Here is a 19,454-nt window from a genome sequence, read left to right on the forward strand (position 1 = left end):
AGAATAGGAATTACTAAAGATGATACATGTCCCTTCTGTAATGAGGGAGGGGAATCCACGGAGCTTTTCCTATGTGAATGCCCCGTCTATGGACGCATCAAGCATCAGATCTTTGATGCCGATGTTCTCCAGTTGTGACGGGTAGCATTACATCCACTAACGGAAATCCTGCGATACGTTAACGAATCCGGAATATTCCGTTAGACGGGGATGGCGAGTACAATGGACCAACACGACCTGAGTGCTCTCCCCCACCACACACACACACACCATACCAAGGCCGTCTCCCCTCTGAGTAGCTGCCGTAGCTACAAATTGGTTCAAGCTAATTAAATTTAACGCATTTTCCATAATCATTCATCTTTAGTCATGTTGATAACTAATTTCATGGCGTGAGATCATATCACAGGAATCAAATCACCAGTTTGAAAAGCGTCTAGGCTCTCAATTACACAGAACAATCATTACGCGCTTCATCACTTCGTTCATATTGCTTAATATATGTTATGTATAAAAAAAATGAGGAAAGACCCAACTGAAGGTTCACCATCTTTAGCACTCCCATTATGCTGGGCAGATCTCCTCTGCAATGTATATTGCACCTAACTTGGCAACCATAAGCTTTCAGGCTCTCCTGTTGGGCCTAGAACTTTGATTTTCCATATCTCAATGCGTCTTTCCAATAATTCTGGCCTCATTGATTTCAATATGACATCCCCTTCCTTGCTGAAACCACAATCGCTAAATAGAGACCTACCGTAAATTTATGTTCGCCTCTGACCAGCATCCTTTTAGAATTCTCCTTCACTTCGCTAAATAACTAACGTGAAGTTTCTTTTATGAACCTATGAACCTTATTGTTTCCTTCCTGATAACTCCCATCTGTCGCCCTCGATGATGACCCGACCGAAAGCTGGGCAGTTCGATATTTCACCAGAAGTTAGGTTTTCTACAGAGGAATAGTAATCATCTCAATATGGAGTCGAATTTTGCACTCTAGAAAGGTCTCCCTTGACAAGTTGATGACTTAACCACACTTTAACATCAGTTTGCTGGACGGTCACTTTTCCTAGGTAGAATAAAATTTCGTAGTGGCCGATGTGGAAATGACCCTCACCAAAATGCTAACAAATATTGTGCACCAGTGTAGGGCTAACGATTGTCTTCATCTCAACTAAACAAGACGGGCGCCGGAGAGCAGACAACAGCTTTACCAGCCTAAACCCCGTATATCACTGCAAAGATTGCCGGATTAGTTTTGAATATATTGGAATATCAATCCTGAGTGACCCTTCAAAAGTTAATACGGAATTAATTTAATTAATATTACCCCCATCTTCTTTGATATCTCCTCAGAGGGCCTCTACGTTGACAATGTATCTAAAGAACAAAACATTCTGCGCTCCCAGCAATGAAATTAAACCGATTCATAGTAACAAATTTGAGTTTCCTTTTTAGAATTGTCCTAGTCCCTGTATCCACTTGTTATAATCCCCAATACAGATTTATAATATGACAAACATCTTTCAAATATGTACATCCGACACAAAGTAAAACACGAAACAAATTTAAGTCATCATATGAGCATATATTCTAAAGCATTTAAACGCAAAACCCTTAAGACAAGACTTAAGACTAATTCAGATCACGTAGAAAGGAGATCAGTTTGCCTGCAAATCACTGCCACCCTAATTGGCCACTCCCACTTCCAGGCTCCTTGCCTTTCCCCTCGGTTAAACTGGCTTTCAATGAAACTTGCTTCTTCTTCGCTCCCTTTGACATAGCCTCCACATGTCGTCCCGAATGATCCACTTTCTGGAATTTAATGTGAGGAAACTGCTTCTTCATGAATCGTCGAAACGTCGAGTAGCCAACCAGTTTTTCGTCTGCTTTACGGCCATGGTCCTTGTATGAATTATAAATCTCCACTCGAGTGACTCCATAAATAACTTGATTTTTATTGAAATCCACTACATGCGGACCTAAAAATTTCTTGATATAGTTCTCAAGATTTTTATACATATCCAAAGAAAATGTGTTGTGTGGCTTTTTGCCGATATTCCCATGGGTTCTTGGCACTACGCCATGCTTAAGGACATGATTTCGTATCCGCTTTATGTGATAGAGTGTGACATTTTCAAGAAACAGGAAGGCCTCCAGGCACACTCGCTTCCCTTGATAGACATAGCTGGCACGATTCCGTTGTCTGTCTTTCTGCCTGCTTGTCTTTTTCACATTTGATATGGATGCCATTGTGACTCCCATCAGATACATGTCGTGCTCATCTTTTGTCAATTCAGCGATGTTCAAGCGATGCCGGTAGACTTGTTCCGCGTCTAGATCCTTGAAACAATTGAATTTACATTCGCAGCCCTTTTTCAGACGAATTTCAACACACTCGGGACTGTCATCTTCAGCATCGGAACTATCGTAATTTTCCTGGTCGTTAGCTCTCAATTGCAAATTCAAAGAATTGGTATCCTTTATGTAGTGCTCTTCGACGGTTTCAATATCGATTGTTTCGTTTTGTCTTTCCTAGAATTGGTTGAGATGTTATTTATTTGAGTAGTAAAAGCTAATATATAAAAAGATGGAGTAAGCATTTAGAGAGCGACGTTTTATTGAAGTATTTTTGTTTAATTGTACGTGCACCTTAAGACAAAGCAATTAATAAATGACCCCCAAAACGCAGCAGCATGGCCACATACTGCCGAAGCTCAAACAATCTGCTATTCAGAATAATTCCAACATTTTAGAGAAAACAGCAAACAATAGCTTTCTTTTGAGAATGAATGCCTTGCCATGTGAATGTAGTCGTTTTCTCATTATATTGAACTATTTTCTAGCCACCAATATTAACCAATAACTAACTTTTCTCGAACTCAACGCCTCCTTGGCAGAAAAACCGATCTACAACTCTTCATGGCTTAAGCTGCATTATAGAAAGCTTCTGAATAAAATTGGCAATTTTCCCGAAGCGGTAGCGGTACCCTGTAGCAGTTTACTACCGCAATAGAGAGGTCCAAAAGTCCAAAAGACATCCTTTCTTTCACGATTGTACTCTATCAGGGGTGAAGAAATGGCCTAAAAATTTCACGTGCAGTTGAAGGAAGTTGGAGGTTTGCAAATTGCTGTCTTTGAAATATCTTCGATAGCTACAGACATTTGGTGGATTGAGAAACGACGACAGTTTGCTGAGTAACGTGCAAGGCCTTGGATGAGAGGAATGAGGCAACTATCCGGAACCGACTGTAACACAAGGTGGGAATTTATCATTGAGCTTGAGAACTAGATGGACCAATAGCTGTTGGAAGGTCTACATATACCCTTCTTAAGGCGTTTTTCACACTGTTTCAAGACTTGTTCAAGCTTCTGGAACTATAAAGGACGCAGCTTCGAAAAGATTGGGAAGACAGTATTGTTGATGTGGCGCTGAATATTATGCTTAACTGGCTGGGAGAAGGGCACGAATATCTAGATCGGCAACATCAGCGACTTAAGAGAGGTTGTGGGATCTACCAAGAATCTATGTTCCACCCGCAGCTTATAGTGATACAGGAAATCTGGGCTTAAAGCCCTTCATTCACGTTTAGTTCGGCCTTCCAGTTACGCCGGAAAAGCTCTCAATGCACCCGCCAGGTGAGGTGAAAGTCATCCACAAGCCGCAACATCATTAGTTTAACTCTGGGCGTGGAAGGAAGAATTTGAGATATTTTTATGTGTGAGCATATATCATAAATGCCATTTATCAAAAACACTCACCAGCGATAAAGGTTCCCATTGATGCCAGGCCCCGCGACAGGTCGACCAAGAAAATGCATACAATATCGTTACAAACATGATGATCGGATTGAGTCACAAGCCTCGGAGAAATGCTAGGGCGTCCACCTCAGTCGATGCGGCAGGACGGGCCCCGGTCCTGTCGCATGGACGGCGTCAGGATGTAAAGCCGACCCCGCTTGTGAACGGGACAAAGGCTGAAGAAAAAGAAGAAGATAAAGGTTCCCATAAAATTCTCACAACATAAACTAACATGTCTGGCCTTATGGCCGAATCTTTTTTCATTTGAACGCCGGCCGCTTGGCAGGCCAGAGCCTCCTATCCACGTTCACGGTGGCGGTGAGGAAAACGGGGCGGCAACCCTGTCGGCCAAACCAAAACCAAGTGAAACCTCACCAGGGGTATACTGGTACCATGGAAACCGAGATAGCCCTCAAGGACCGACTGTAGCTGCATGTGCTTATAACCATGAACTTTGCTGCCGCTAATGTTATATGCTGTGGAAATAATTTGCTTGGGGCTGGTTGCGGGGAGGACCACTCCGTGTAGTCATTGCCGCAGCCCCCAAGGGACCGACCTAATATTTTGATTGCACCACGGTGAACGTGTGTGATTTGGTAAATTTAGCTTCTTCTCCCAATCGGCGATAATACCAGCAAACGCCGGAGTTCGACGCGGACCGCAGCGCTGCCGTATGTGCTGAAATTTTCGCCATCTCGTTGCCTCATGAAATACTTCCGCGATCATGAGGCGCAGGAGCATCTCTGAGATTTTGCCTAGTACCTCTAGGAAGTTTCCGCCAACACACGTCAGTATGATATAAGCCCCTCCAGCAATTGCTGAAGCTATAAGATTTTAGGAGCTCTACGCCGATCATGTCTCCACTCACTACCCACGCACCACTAAATGTCAAACCGGACCAAATGGAGAGCAACTTGCCCCCGCTCTTTAAGGTCCACGGACTCCTCTTTTTGGGTTAAAAAATTAAAGGAGAGACGAAGACTACTACGGTTTCGTACCAGCGCAGAGGCAACTCATCAGACTTTAGTATGTTAATCACTTGATTTACTATAATTTTTGGTCGCCAATTCTGCTATTTCATTTACAACACTTTTAGTTGATTAAAATCTACTTTTATTAGAATCACAGATGAATTATAGTTATTGTAGCAACAGTAAATGGAAGAGTAAAAATGAAACGTGCAAAATAAATCGGACTCGATTCGATGTGTTCTATATCACGGTTGGAGACAGAAGAGACCGGCTTATTTCCATGCGATCCTTACTGTTCCAACCAACGGCACTTTCTCACCGCTAACTCTCCACTCCCGTGGCGAGTTCTAAAATGATTGAGAGTTCCGCGCCATCTACCCGTCCGCATCCGCAACATTTGAAATAAATTTCAAATGCTGCGGATCCTGCCGCGCCACAAGACCCTCTGCCCTGGGAGCAGCGTGACCGAAGCGACTCGCAGGTGATGTAGGCTGCCTTTCGTAATTCGCAAAACACGACAAGGGTGCGAAATATATCCAACATAAGTCCGCCACAGTTAGGACCAAAGCTTGATCGGAACTAGACAATTTTTGTTTACGGATCCGCATCTGCTTAATGCCCTTGACCATAACATCAGTGATGAGCGCAAGCGGCTCCTCGACCAAGCCGACGAGTGCAGGTTTAAATTTGTTGGCGTCTGTAGTGACCCCTACCATGGCAAATTGTGGTGCAGTTTAAAGGAACCAAATCTCCTGCTTTCGACGCCAGAACGATGGCACTCTTACTGTCACGGCAGTTACAGCTACAGAAGGCCCCGAAATCTCCTTCCTATTGGTTGTCATTTTTTTTTAAACCAAACCAAAAAACTTAACCTGCAAGTGGAACACCGTGACAGAACGAAACCACCCCCTGCTCCCATTCCGCTCCGATCGGTATTTTAGAAGGTGAACATTAGCAAGACGTTTTAGTGGAGGTGGTTCGTTCCACAAGAACACTTACATATAACCTTCCTCCATCATTCTAAGGGCATCGGTAAGGTTGTTTTAAGGTGGCTTCAGTAAACAATCCTAGCAGTAGGTTCTGGTGGCTATCTAAGTTCATCATCCTAAACGCGGCCCGGAAAGGGACAGGGGGATCTTGGACCCTTGTTCCTCAACCGAAAGCAGAGGGCATCATTCGTGTGCTTTTTTAACAAAACCGGATGATAGAAGGTAAAGTGCATAATTAACAAGACGAAAAAAACAGTGGATGGATTCTGGATCTGGAAAAATCTAATTTCAAGCGTATCACGGAATTTGATCTTGAAGAGAAGAAATATTATGAGCTTTGAAGTGAAAAACCAAGTTAAGCTGCAACAACTTCAGCAAACTTTTCCAAAATGGAACTGCGCACAAGAGATAAAGCATACGTTATCAGTGAAGGAACTATCTGCTAAATCCTACCTATTAGAATCACTTCAAAAACCGTCAACGGAGGACGCGAAAGAAAGGCCTCACGACCTAACGCATACAGAAAAGTTAGGCAGAACAGGAGAACTTATTACAGACATAGATATTATGCTCACCCTAAACAAACAAACATTGCCTATTACCGAATACTATACTTACGGTCTTGAATGAAATGCTCTAACACACTTCAAGGCCCTGATCCAATATGGATTGTTGCGCCAACGATTATTATTAATCTATTGAATACCGCTTTTTCAATGAACAAGTATTCTATCTGAATTAGGCACTACCCCAAAGCTCCATTTACATATACATATAAATACATACATATGTCTGTCTCTGTATAAGGCAGCCCACAAAACCCTCAAGCTCGAAATCCAACGAAGCAAGAGGAAATGCTCTAAGGAGCTTTGCTCAGAAGCGGACGTAAACCCGTGGGGGAGGGGTGCTTATAGAATCATTATGGGACGATTCAGAGGCCATTCATCTTCGTAGATCACGTGTCTTACCCCTTGCTGAAAATCATCCAGGCGTTATTCGCCCAGCAAGAGGAGGGGACTGACACATTCCAACCGCGTCAGAATGTGACGGCATTTCCGCCAGTCACCAGAACCGAGTTGCTGGACATCTGCGATAGAATAGGAGATAATAAAGCGCCGGGCCTGGACGGAGTACCGAATAAAGCCCTTAAGCTTGCCGTGAAATCCAGACCGGACATGTTCCTTGAGTTGTTCAAAGCTTGCATATTCGAGGGGATATTTCCAGCGGCGAAAGTTGGTACTCCTGCCTAAGCCTGGTAAACCTCCAGGTGAACCATCCTCATACATACCCATATGTCTTTTGGCCACTGTTTGTGAAAATGTTAGAGCGGGTAATCTATAATAGATTACTCCCGGTTGTTGAGAGCCAAGATGGCCTTTCAGATCGGCAGGATGGGTCCCGTAAAGCCAGAGCAACCATTGATGTCATCAAATTGGTTACTGACTTGGCCGAAGAAGCAATTCACGGAAGGGTTGTACCAACAAATATTGCGTGGTAGTAACTCTGGATGTGAAAAACGCATTCAATTCGGCCAATTGAAATCTAATACGGAAATCCCTAGCGAAGGTTGGTACTTCCATCTATCTAGCTGCTATCGTCGATAGTTATTTAACTGAAAAACGACTCTGGTATGACACCGATGACGAACCCCCGGAATACATTTTTTCCGCGAGTATCTTCCCCTTCCGGAGAAAGCCACGCTGACGACATAGCTGGTTGTTGTCGTAAAGCATCTCGAAGAGGCTGAGTTCTACTCAGGCGAGGCAATCAGTGCTGTTAAAAGTTAGCTAGGGCGCTCTGGTCTGACACTGGCGGAGGAAAAGACGGAAGTAGTCCTCATTACTAAGTGCAGAAAAAGAAATTAAGCCTATATTAGAATCGAAAATCATATCATCACTTCCAAGCTCAGGAGTGGTGATAGATAGGAAGCTCAATTATAGGCAACACGTGTAGTATGTTTGCGACAAATCATCCAATGCAAGTATGGCCCTGGCAAAAGTGATAACGAATGTGGGAGGCCCACTTTCTACATTATAGCCAAGGTGGTGACCTCAATCATGCTCTATGCAACCCCAGTTTGGAGGAAGGCGTTGCGGATGTCAATTAAAGCTAACAAACTGAGTGCAGTCTACAGGAGGACAGATTAATTGTAATCTCACCTAGTTTCTCACGGGGAATGGAGGATACCGCCAATACCTGCACAGGTTTAAACTGGAGACCTCACCCTCACCCTCAGAGCATGTATTCCTCCACTGTCCGAGATTTGTGGAAGAAAGGAGGAATCTAGAGAACACCAGTGTCTTTTGAAGATTTCCACCTCCTCAAAAAAACAAAAAGACAACCAGACAGACAGTGAATCGATTTCAATAAGTTTGTATTTTACACGAAATCTCATTCGTATAGATCAAGACATTACGGATATATCACTCGATTGACTCTATCACAGTATTTTTAAACAAAAGAGATATTCCTATGGTTTCCTAGCCTCCTTATTCCACTAATCTCAGTCCTTGTTTTTGAACCTTGACAGACGCAGTTTTTTTCTTTTATCCATTTTAACATCGACGCTAATAGCATAAAATTCAAACTTGATTTCCTCAAACTTTGTTTTTCTGCAATATTTATTGTGTAGTGTGCGAGTGTTGTTTTTTATCTGAAGTCGAGGTAGCCCGAGTAATAACCAGTTATTATACATTCTCGCGTAAACGACGAGTTCTAGCATCTGAGCGTTATCAGAAAAACATTAAAAATTATGCATAAAAGTACTGGAATGGAATCTAGTTTCCTAAATTCTTTCACATTTAAATCACCAATCGATTTAAAAATTTTAATTTGAAGGTGCACAATAAAGAAGAGATTGACGTTAATCTCGAGAGAGCGCATTATTAGCTGCTCTATGAGACGCTAGAGGGCCAGGGGAGGATGGAAATCACGTCGGGAGTAGCACAGGGATCCATCCTAGAGCCGGACCTCTGGAACGCTTCCTACGATAGTCTGCTGAGACTCGATATGCCCGAAGAGTCGCACCTGGTCGGTTATGCAGACGCCGTTGCGGCACTTGTTGCCGGACGCACTGTTGAACAGGCGCAAAGCAGACTTGGCATATTTATGCGACGGGTAAGCGGATGGATGACTGCTCACGATTTCAACCTTGCGCTGGAAAAAACCGAAGTATTCATCCTGACCAGAAGGAGAATCCAGACCTTGCGTCCCATATCGATCGGCGGGTTGACTATAGAGTCAAAACCAGCGATTAAATACCTTGGTTTAATGCTCGACTCGAAGATGAGCTTCTTCGAGCAAATCAAAGCAGCAGCGGACAGGGCTGCAGCTGGAGTCGCAGCCTTGAGTCGGCTAATGGCGAATGTCGGGGGCCTATATCAACTAGAAGACGTCTCCTCATGGGAGCAACGCAGTCCGTCCTTCTCTATGGTGCGGAAGTATGGGCTAATGCCCTTGACAAGGAGGTGCATCGTAAACGCCTCGCTCAAGTGCAGAGACGGGGAGCTTTGCGAGTGGCGTCTGCTTACCGCACCGTCTCCGAACCGGCTGTGATGGTGATTGCGGGGGTGATCCCCGTTGCCCTCCTTGCCAAGGAGCGCAAAGCTATCTATCACCGTAAGGGCGAAAACTTAAGAGAAGTGGTTGCCCGTGAAGAACGTCAACGCACCCTTAGCGAGTGGCAACTTTCTTGGCAAAATGAGCCAAGGGGCAAGTGGACTGCGCGGCTCATCGACAAATTAGACCCATGGTTGAACAGAAAGCACGTTGAGATTGATTACTTCCTTACCCAACTTCTAAGTGGGCATGGAGGTTTTCAGTCTTACCTGCACAGGATTGGGAAGGCGCGATCTCCTGATTGTGTGTTCTGCAATAGAGTGGCGGATGACACTGAACACACCTTTTTCTCTTGCGAGAGCGGGGAGGCCTCCGCCAGCAGCTTTATGCAGACACAGGGGAGCTCTCTCCAGACAACATTGTGCGAGAGATGCTGAAGAGCGCTGGCAGCTGGAATCGTATTGCGCATTATGTTCTGGTTCTTCTTACTACGAAGAAGATTGAACTCGACCGGCGGAGGGATCGGATGGTAAGGGGTTCCCTGAACTAACAACAACTCCCTTCCTCCCCTCCCCTCCCGTTGGTGAAAAGAATTCCCTGACTTGAAGGCTCCCAAAGCCGGGAGAGCGGGAGGGCTGGCCCGAAGTAATGTGTCAAACGGTTCCAGGCTAGTTCTCTGATGACAGGGAGGTGTTTAGTTGGTAGTCCGCCAGCGTGCTGTTGCGGGAGTCCAACATTCTGTGCGTAAACGCATTCACCTAACCTACTCCCAAAAAAAAAATTATTAGCTAGTTGGAAAGTTTCACTTGCGTCCATGCATACTCAAAGAAGTAATTATCTTCGGCACCCTAATCATACAGCCTAATCCTGAATAAGGAAATTCGCCAGAGCCTGTCGATGAACACTAGGCTGCCATCGAAAGTACATTTTTCTTCGTCGTAAATCCAATTTACAGCGTAGCCCCAGAAGGACACCACAACCCCCGATGAGGGAACATAGAGCTTTGTACGTGAATAGGTGGTGGGGTTAGAGATGCACATTACCTGATAAAACGTCAAAGCTTCAGGGAGGAGTAGAAAAAATGGATAATTTTTAAGAAGCAACCATCTTATGGGCAATGATTGAAGCGGTATCGGTTTGACTAGTCGAGGTTGTTTCGATTTCTGGCACTAAGTTTCAATATCCTGAAAGGGTATGTCTGTAGCCCAGAAAAGGCTATACAATTTCTCTATTGTTTTGCACCACGTACCTTTAGAACGCCCACATCACCTAGGCTGAACTAGTAGTAGCCACTAAAAGACCTACCTCTAAATGGAGATTTTACCCTTTCTTAACGAGTGACCTATTCACTGCATAATCAACATGGGTATATAGCTCGTGCGTCCATGCAGTAGATGCAGCCAGAACATTCACCAACATTATTATCAAAGCCTGAGAGAATTTGTCCAAACTTTGATCGACAAAAAACAAGTCACTACCCACTTTAAAGACGTGATTCACACGTTATGCCTCAGGGAATGTACAGATTGATGCATACAATATACATGACTTTTCGCTTTTGAAATAGGTTCCATAATTTTGGAAAATTATTATGTCTGGGAAACTTTCATGTGTTTACATTATGAGAAGAAATACTGAGTTGGTGGTGCTTAAACAAAAGGTCTTCGGTAAAAATGTTGAAAGGAACGGTGATGTATGCACGCTATAGCATAAATTGTTTTCTCTAAATATAACTGTCTAACTCGAAACTGACCTAAGCTTTCTACTGAGTCGTAGCGTTAGTCCTTTTGGAACCTTTGGAAAATACAATGACAATCAGAATCCGCTTGAACACTATCCCCTTGTCCCGAAATCTAAAAATAAGGTGTATAATTCTTGGTAAAAGTAATCTTTTAACATAAAAATTTGGGCAATATAAGTACCGGTTGGGACGGCTGAGAATTGAATCTCATTCCTAAATGGCTAGCCAAATGCACGGCCAACCTTGATCTCTATCTCTGGCGATACTCATAATTGATAGTAGTTACCTCAGGACTCTATGCTCTTACTATCGAATCTCACATTCAAACACGGGCATAATTTCGTAGATAAAGCTATCAATCAATGTATATATGGTTACTGCAAACCCCTGAATGGACCATTCTATTTTTAGAGTCTAAGCAATAAAGACAATTCTCCAACTCATTCCTGTAAATTGAAAACAAACTGAGAAAATCAAAACATCGTTTTTTGTATGCTATGCAATGCTACAATGTCCATTGTTTCACAGGCTAGACTACGTAATTTTGGAGGTCATTTGCAACAAAAATTATTATAGAATTGATAGAAATGTTCTTAGTAAATTCCATATAGTTTTGGAAAGTCATGGCAAGGGTTACCGCATTTGGACCCGCAGCTGATGAAAGCTTGAATGAAAAATGTTTTTTAGCGAAGACATACGCTAATTTTTACTATCCTGCACGGTAAGTATTACTTATCAAATTTAGGTCGAAAACTGGAAGGTGATTACTTTATTAGTGCGTTCTAGTTTTCAATATGTCAGACAATTCGCTTTAAGGTGGAATTAATACTTCCAAGGTACAGTCAATTTACCAAGAATGCCCACCTTCGACCCTACTCCAATGTTTTCAATAATAGCAGGATTCCCACCAAAGTTTTCCGCATCACCAAATATATTGTGATTTTCATTCTTGCAAATATTATGCTTTGGATGAAGTACTCAAACTGATATCTGGCTTGAGTCCTACATTCCAATGTTAGTTGCTTTGCTAGGAAAGCATAATCTATATAGAGAAATGTATAGGGCGCTGGACGCTGAATGTTCCCTGTGATATTGTCCATAGCAAGAACAAAGAGGAGTGCCGAGGGGGTGCTTCTGTGATGAACACCAATAGAGACACGAAGCGGTTTTGACATACATGTCACACTTTGAAATTGACTCTTCGGGTTGCAGTAGAGCAACTCAAACCAGCGCACGAGTTCCTCTGGCACTAGATGTACCGGCAAAGCATACCAAATGAGTTTGTCATGCATCGAGAAATACAATATTTTCCCCGTGATTCTCCATGAGTAACCGCGCAGCGTATATTGTGTCAGTAGTTCCGCAGTTCTTTACAAATCCGGCATGGTTCACCGTTATTTGAACGATATGACGGATATGTTTGTTAAGGATGCTCAATAATTCTCGTGCTAAGGGACTGCAATAGAACCTGGCAGTAATTTGAACATTCTGCTGAACTCTCTTTCTTTTTCCCACGATGCCCGTCAGATGGTGATCTACCCTCCTCAATAATCCGAGAAAACTCACTGGGCTATGGTCCCAGCTCTTTGCTTTCCTGTTATCAGGTCCTGTTGGTTTCCCCGATTGCATTCCACCAACCATTGTACCCCGATTGCATTCCACCAACCATTGTACACCATTGTACCAACTGATCCTCCAGGTTGAGGGTTGGGTAGGGCTGACAACCCTACACGCAAAACCGATGTTACGAAGTCACAGAAGGAGCTCCGGACCGCTTTCCTGGAGAAGAGCCACTACACCATATATTATAGCGGCCATCCAGTAAACCATGTGCTCGGAGTAGGTTTCTTAGTCAGCCAAAAAGGGAATCCTGCTGTTATCGGCTTTGAAAATATAAGCGAAAGGCTATGCACTCTACGTTTGCAAGGCACGCATTTAGAAATATAAACCTCATAAACGTCCACGCCCCTACAGGAAATACTGCAGAGTCGGAGAAGCATACCTTCTACGAGGTAGTTGAGCGGATCCTCGAAGCCTGTCCCAAGTATCATATTAAAATAGTACTTGGATATTTCAACGGTCAAGTAGGGACCGAGCTCGTATTGAGGCGATTCGTTGCCCTTAGCCTACATAGGGATACTAATGATAACGGACTGCCGATTATTCAGTTCGCAGATATCCTGGAGATGCAGCGTCAATAAATGATCCTCACAATCACCTGAAGAACGTTATCATAAATACGGCCACAAACGTACTTGGCCCCAGTCGGAAGAAAAGTCGGACCAGCTGGTTCGACGATGAATGTAAGCTAGCAACGGAACCGAAGATTGCTGCATACCGAGTAATGTTGCATTCTCAAAGGACGAGGGCACGCGCGGAGACTTATCACGAACTGCGGCGAGCGGAGAAGCATATTCATAGATGGCAAAAGGAAGCATGGGAGAACTAACAAGTCTGTCAACTCAAAAAGTAGCGCGGAAGTTTTACAAACAAATCAGCAGGATGAAGCCTTATACACCTCAATGCCCATCCTGCCGAGACAAAGAGGGGTTAATAATAATAATTTCTGGGCATATTGGTGTTTAAATACCATAAGTCGCCAGGAGCCTTTAGCGCTGCCTACGACAGCATAGCCAGGGTAAAACTATACACGGCCACCAGAGAATTCGGTATCCCGACGAAATTGAGAAGACTGATTAGGCTGACCCTGACCAATGTATGAGGCCAGATAAAAGCAGCAAGATCACTATCGAGACCATTTAACATCAACAACGGTCTACGACAAGGGGATGCCCTATCATGCGTTCTCTTTAACTTGGCCCTAATGAAAGTGATTCGCGATGCCGATGTAAATGCAAGAGGTACGATCCTCTTCAAGTCCACCCAACTACTGGCCTATGCTGACGATATCGACATCACGGGAAGAAGAACTCGAGATGTACAAACTGCCTTAATCCAGATCGAGCAGGCGGCGCGAGATCTTGGGCTGCAGATTAATGAAGGCAAAACGAAGTACATGGTGGCAACGTCAGCGCCAAAAACCAAAGAACGAACCACATTGAATCGCACTGCTCAAACGGGAAGACTAAAGATAGGAGACTTTATTATTATGACAACTTTGAGACCGTTGAAAATTACTCCTATATCTGCGCACGCTTGTTGGCCGCCAACAGCTTATTTCAACTTACAAAAACTGTTTCGCTCGTCTCACGTCTCAAGCCTTTACTCTACAAGACAATGATCTTGCCAGTCCTCATGTCTTCCTCGGAGACTTGGGTTCTTAGCAAGAAAAATTGCGAAATCTTGATCGCGGTCGAGGGAAGAATCCTCCTAAGAATTTTTGGCCCCCTACATAAGGATGGACGATTCCGTAGCCTACGTAACGACGAAATCTATGAGCGATACCACGACCGTCTGGTTGTGGATAAAATCAGGCTCCACAGGTTGCGGCGGACTTGTCACCTAATCCGTATGGATATGGATGATCCAGCCCGAAAAGTCTATTAGGGCAATATCTATGGTAGAAAAAAAAGCCGAGGCAAACCCTGCCTGAGATGGAGCGATGGCGTAGGTCAGGACGCCAGAGAGCTTTTAGGGATATCGAATTGGTGAACCTCGGCATAAAACCGGGGTGTCTGGAATTCCCTATTAAGGCAGACGTATACCGGATATCGATTGTTTCGCTGTTGATGGTGATGCTGACCATCTCAATGTGAGTTACAATTTTTTAAACTTTAATTCCAATCTCAATTGATAATATATGATTGCGTTAGAATTTTGTGCCACTACAATATTATTTAAATCATAATAATAAAGTCATAAGATAGGGATACCACAGAATATTCAACCGGCGAAAGGTCGAATCCCGCCCAGTGCAAATCCATTGTTTTGCAGACTGTGAGTCTTTCAGAAACGTACGTTTTATCGCCGCCCAGATAAAGATGTCAGAATTTGCTATATAGATTGGTACCATTACTGCCGAAACGTAAAGTAAATTGAAGGATTGTCCATTCATGCAAAAATTTCCCACTTTACAAGCAACAAACACTAAACCGGATGATTTCCCGTAGATAAGATTCAAATTGCTCGCTCGATGACACATGAAGTGTCAGTCAATCACCGCGATTTTTTCCATCTTGTGAGAGTTCAAACCATTATAATTAACAAATGAGGATTCCGAATTGATTTTTTTTAACAGATATAATAATTGAGTAGGTCGAACTACTACTTCGGCGTAAAAAAAGTATAGTAATTTTCTAACGCGAGGAGTCTTTTCGTAACGTATAATCACATATGGTTGCCATTTGCCCCTCGATGAAATATAGCAGATCAACAACGCCTACGCGCCATCGTTCAGTTACCTGAAATGCACTTCAGTTCCCCCCAAGGAATCCCCGAAACGCTCGCACTCCTCGTCGGCCATCTTGGGAGAGTGGAGTAGCAATGCAATTTTCGCCCTTTCTTAATCACTACCAGCCCTGTACACAAAAGCCAAGGTTTTCGTTTGCAATAGTATCAGGCCAGCGTATTCCGAAGATACGACGGGACAGGTGTTAGCGAAGACTTAGAGCCGTGAGCATACTAGATACACTCCCTGTTCATAGTGTGTTGATGTGACCAATGCAGGAGGACACGGATAGGAAACCAGCCTGCTCTCTGCCGATCAAGCTTTCAAGATGTTCTTTGATGCGCTATAGGATTGAGTAGGCAGGAAGGTATCAGTGGCGGCTACGAGGACCTCAATTAACGTTGTGGTGCGTCATTTTGAGGTCGCAAACTCCTAACACCGCAACTGCTGTTATGAGAGCAGGAAAGCAGATTCTAGGCAGCTAGAAATCTCTCTGAGGTCCCCAAAGAATGGTTTACCCAGTGTTTGCAGCCTGACTCTAGCTAGAGCTTGGCAATCGCAGAGAAAATGCATGAGGATATCCCTTCCTTCTCCGCAGCTTCGGCAATGCGAATTGTAGGGTATGCCGAGCCGGGTAGCATGGTCCCTTATGGGCCCGTGCAGACTGCCGTTATCTTGAACGCATTTGCACGCGTCTGGCACAGGAGCTCTCGTAATCGGGCTATGTTATAAGCGGACCAAACTCTATTTGACTTGGCACAGCCCGTAAGGCTTCGCCATCTAAGGCCCGCGACTGCTAGATAGTGCAAGTAGACTCCACCCCCGACAGCTACCAAGGAAAAATCGACTGTATTCACACACACACAAAGGCCTGCCAAGAGCAGAGCCTGGCCTGAGCAATCCGTCAGCCCGCTCATTTCCCTCTATGTTCCTATACTCGGGAAACCAGAGGGGGGTGACCTGTGACGGATACACTGTATTCGAGAAAACCCCCGCGCCGACTCCACCGACCATCTTTGATCCATCGATAAAGAATACTGAGTCATAACCTTGCAACATGCCGCCGGTCTTCCACTTTGCCCTGGTTGGAAAGTCCATAGCAAAGTTTCTCGTGAAGTTCAGTTTGCGTGTGGCATAGTCCTTGGAGAATGCCCAGATTGCCCGAGGTACTTCGTCTAGGATGTTACTGTGGCCATAGGACTTCGCTGCCCAGCATCCGGAGTCCGTTGTCTGACGTCACTGCACGCTGCAACGTATTTAATGTCGAGGTCTAGGGGGAGGAGATGCGCTATAGGAATATTTTAGCTATTACCTTTGCGACGGTAAGCAGCACGAAGATACATTTCCAGATGTCAAACTCCAAACGGATGCCCCTCCTTGAAATCTTAACGATCATCCTTTCGTCCAGTCTGGGAAAGGTTTCAGATTTCCAAAATTTCCTTGCGAGTGGAAGCAGCAGATCTACAACAGCTGCAGGTGCAGAAACAAATAATTCTGCAGGAAGACTTTCAAGTCCAGTACCTTTGCTCCATTTGAGTACGTTAATGGTTTAAATTGTCTCTTTTCTGCTTGGAGGACCCATACCCGCATTTTACGATGGGAGAGAGGAATCTCACCGGATATGATAATATTAAGAGGCGTAGTGAAGTGTTCTTTCCACCTCTCCAACTGCCCGTGAATGAACAGTAGACCGTTAACAACCTTCTGATGTCATCGTTTTGCGGCATTTTCCGTCTCCCTGACCAACGCAAAAGCAAATTTCCTTTTGTCACGGCGTACACAACCCTGAACATCCCGGGAAAATGTCTAATCTGATTGGTACTACGATGTCGGTCACTTGAAACCCAGCTGACTTTACGACCAGTAACTTACTCCAAACTATAATTTTTATTTTACAGTGTAGATATATATTACACCCGAAATATATGTCTACACTGTAAAAAAAATTGTAGTTTGGAGTAAGCTACTGGTCTATCAATTTTAAGCTTGACTACAAATAGAAGACAGTATCTAACCTCTTTACAACCAGCCTCTGTGCTCGAGTACTGTGCCACCAATGACGAGGTCGTGGAAGCTACTGCAAACCTCCAATCATTATCGTTATGGTCGCCAAGTCTGTGCTTCTCCATTACATGTACCAGCAAAGTGTTAACAGAGCCTAACTTTTCATTCAGATCATCCTCACGATCACAACGTCACTTTTAGGAAGGCTCTCTTGAACTCGCGTAATTGCTCGTAGAAAGCATCCTTTTCCACTATATCGGAAGTCCCTGTTGGTGCATAGCACTGTGCAATTGTAGTTCTCCTTAACCTGGTGCGGAATCTCCCAGTCAGGAATCGGTTCTCAGGTGAAAAGAGTACCCCATGCTGTAGCCGTCAGAACGGGGGCCGGCACGAGATTTGCGTCTGCTGCCACCTGGCTTTCCAAAGTGTATCCTATCTGAGACAGGCAGGTTGCTAGCCCATAAATTCCTATCCCTTTTAGTCGCCTCTTACGAAAAGCAGGGTACATCTTCAAGCGCATGTTAGGCGCCAATTCACGCCAAATTTGTGAGATTGAAAACTACAAGGGAAGTTCACCAAGCGGAACTCTTCAGCAAGATATAAGCATGGTGCAAAGTAGGGCGTAGTTAGCTTCAGTATAAACTACTAAACCGCTCCATTTTCATTCAGTACTGCACTTTGGCTCCCAAACAAATTATTCACTTCATCTGAAGATAAACTGTTAGAATTTCAATCTAATTTAAAATCCTTATCAGGAATACGTAAAGCAGTTCCTACTCAAATAGCCATTTCAAAAAATCATATAAAAATCCAAATATTACGGGGATTCCCCGCAAGCCTGCGTTTGCCGCTCCCTAAACACTTATTCCATCTTAATTACAACAGATAAAATCGAAACGATAAGCACCTCACTATCCTCAGTATCATCGATCTCCACTTGCATTCCCATCTTGAGTCCAGAAAAAGTTTCACTTTCGTCGCGAATCCTCTCAACAGACAGCAAGGAATGCAGCACCTCACTGGCTTCCTGTTCCGCCAACCCGGTCGATATCATGTCAGCTGCTGCGAAATTACCAAAACGAAAAACACGGTCCAGTGGCCCACGAATGGCCTCTCCAAATATACTTCACTGATCAGAAAATGAAGCGCGGGTTATTGTCCGGCCAAGTTTGCTTTTGTTTACATTTCTCCATTCACTTTCAAAACACGAGACCACTGCACGGCCAGCCCGCAATATGCAATACGATCGAATTTTGCGTGGCACCACAAAAATGGCCGACCAAAATGTGCTTTCTTGACATTCGCTCACCTCGGACTTTTCCACGATTTTAATCCACTCAATCTGATTGTAGCGCGATAAAACTTAGAGAAAACGAAAGTACTCGGCAAGAAGATTCTCTACGTCACAAATTAATCGCGGTTGGATACGTTTTTCATTAACTAAAAACGGATTTTATCAGCCGAACTGGAATGTCGATTACGACGTTCACGAAATGATTCTTAGCCACGGCCCAATATGTTTCAATGAGGGAAAGAGACACCTCTATCTATCCGTATTCTGCTTGCAAGATGTCACGTCTAGAAAACCATCCGTGACTCGAACCACTTCCCGGTCTCGTATCTTTTTCTAACTCATAGGACACCGCGGCACATGTCTCTTTGCAGAAAAATTGAGCAACTTTAGTTGGTGCAACACTGATAAGCAGGCCTGCAGCAGAGGGCACTGCCTGCACAAAGCGATTGAAAGACGTGATTAATGCTTCCTTCCGTGCGTTCATAGAAATGGCGGGAAAGTGCGATTAGTGCGTGAGAATAGATTCGCGGTTGCAGCGCAGCATGAGGGCTTTGGTGTGGAATTGTTTATAATAATCGAATGAGGCGAAAGGGAAGCGATTCAATTGAACTGAATTGAAGATGTGGGTTATGGGACCATTGGAGTGGAGATAAATTGGGGAGAATGTTTGTTATCTTTGCGTTGTAAACAAAAGTGTACGCGGTGAAGAAAAGTCATTTATCTTTTCTCATTTTACTTTTATTTTTGC

At 44.0% G+C, this 19,454-nt stretch overlaps 2 protein-coding genes across 4 annotated transcripts in view; both read right to left on the reverse strand.

Moving 5' to 3' along the window:
• LOC119647714 (guanine nucleotide exchange factor DBS) overlaps positions 1 to 19,454 on the reverse strand; it is a 302,166-nt gene that overhangs the window by 245,503 nt on the left and 37,209 nt on the right. The window lies entirely within an intron of this gene.
• Positions 1,579 to 18,927, reverse strand: LOC119647752. The gene is made up of 2 exons (XM_038048873.1): positions 18,320 to 18,927; positions 1,579 to 2,535 (listed from the first exon to the last, which is right to left on the reverse strand). Exons 1-2 carry the CDS (start codon positions 18,464 to 18,466, stop codon positions 1,678 to 1,680), a joined length of 1,005 nt encoding a protein of 334 aa, XP_037904801.1. The 5' UTR covers positions 18,467 to 18,927; the 3' UTR covers positions 1,579 to 1,677.

This window comes from Hermetia illucens, chromosome 1 (assembly GCF_905115235.1).
Source record: "Hermetia illucens chromosome 1, iHerIll2.2.curated.20191125, whole genome shotgun sequence".
NCBI lineage: Eukaryota > Metazoa > Arthropoda > Insecta > Diptera > Stratiomyidae > Hermetia > Hermetia illucens.

Bases quoted from the DNA above. Each gene is read 5' to 3' on its own strand.
- LOC119647752 (XM_038048873.1), bottom strand. From the start codon at position 18,466: ATGATATCGACCGGGTTGGCGGAACAGGAAGCCAGTGAGGTGCTGCAT. The intron at 2,536-18,319 runs GTGCTTATCGTT...AACCAATTCTAG, and splicing joins ATGATACTGAGGATAGTGAG to GAAAGACAAAACGAAACAAT.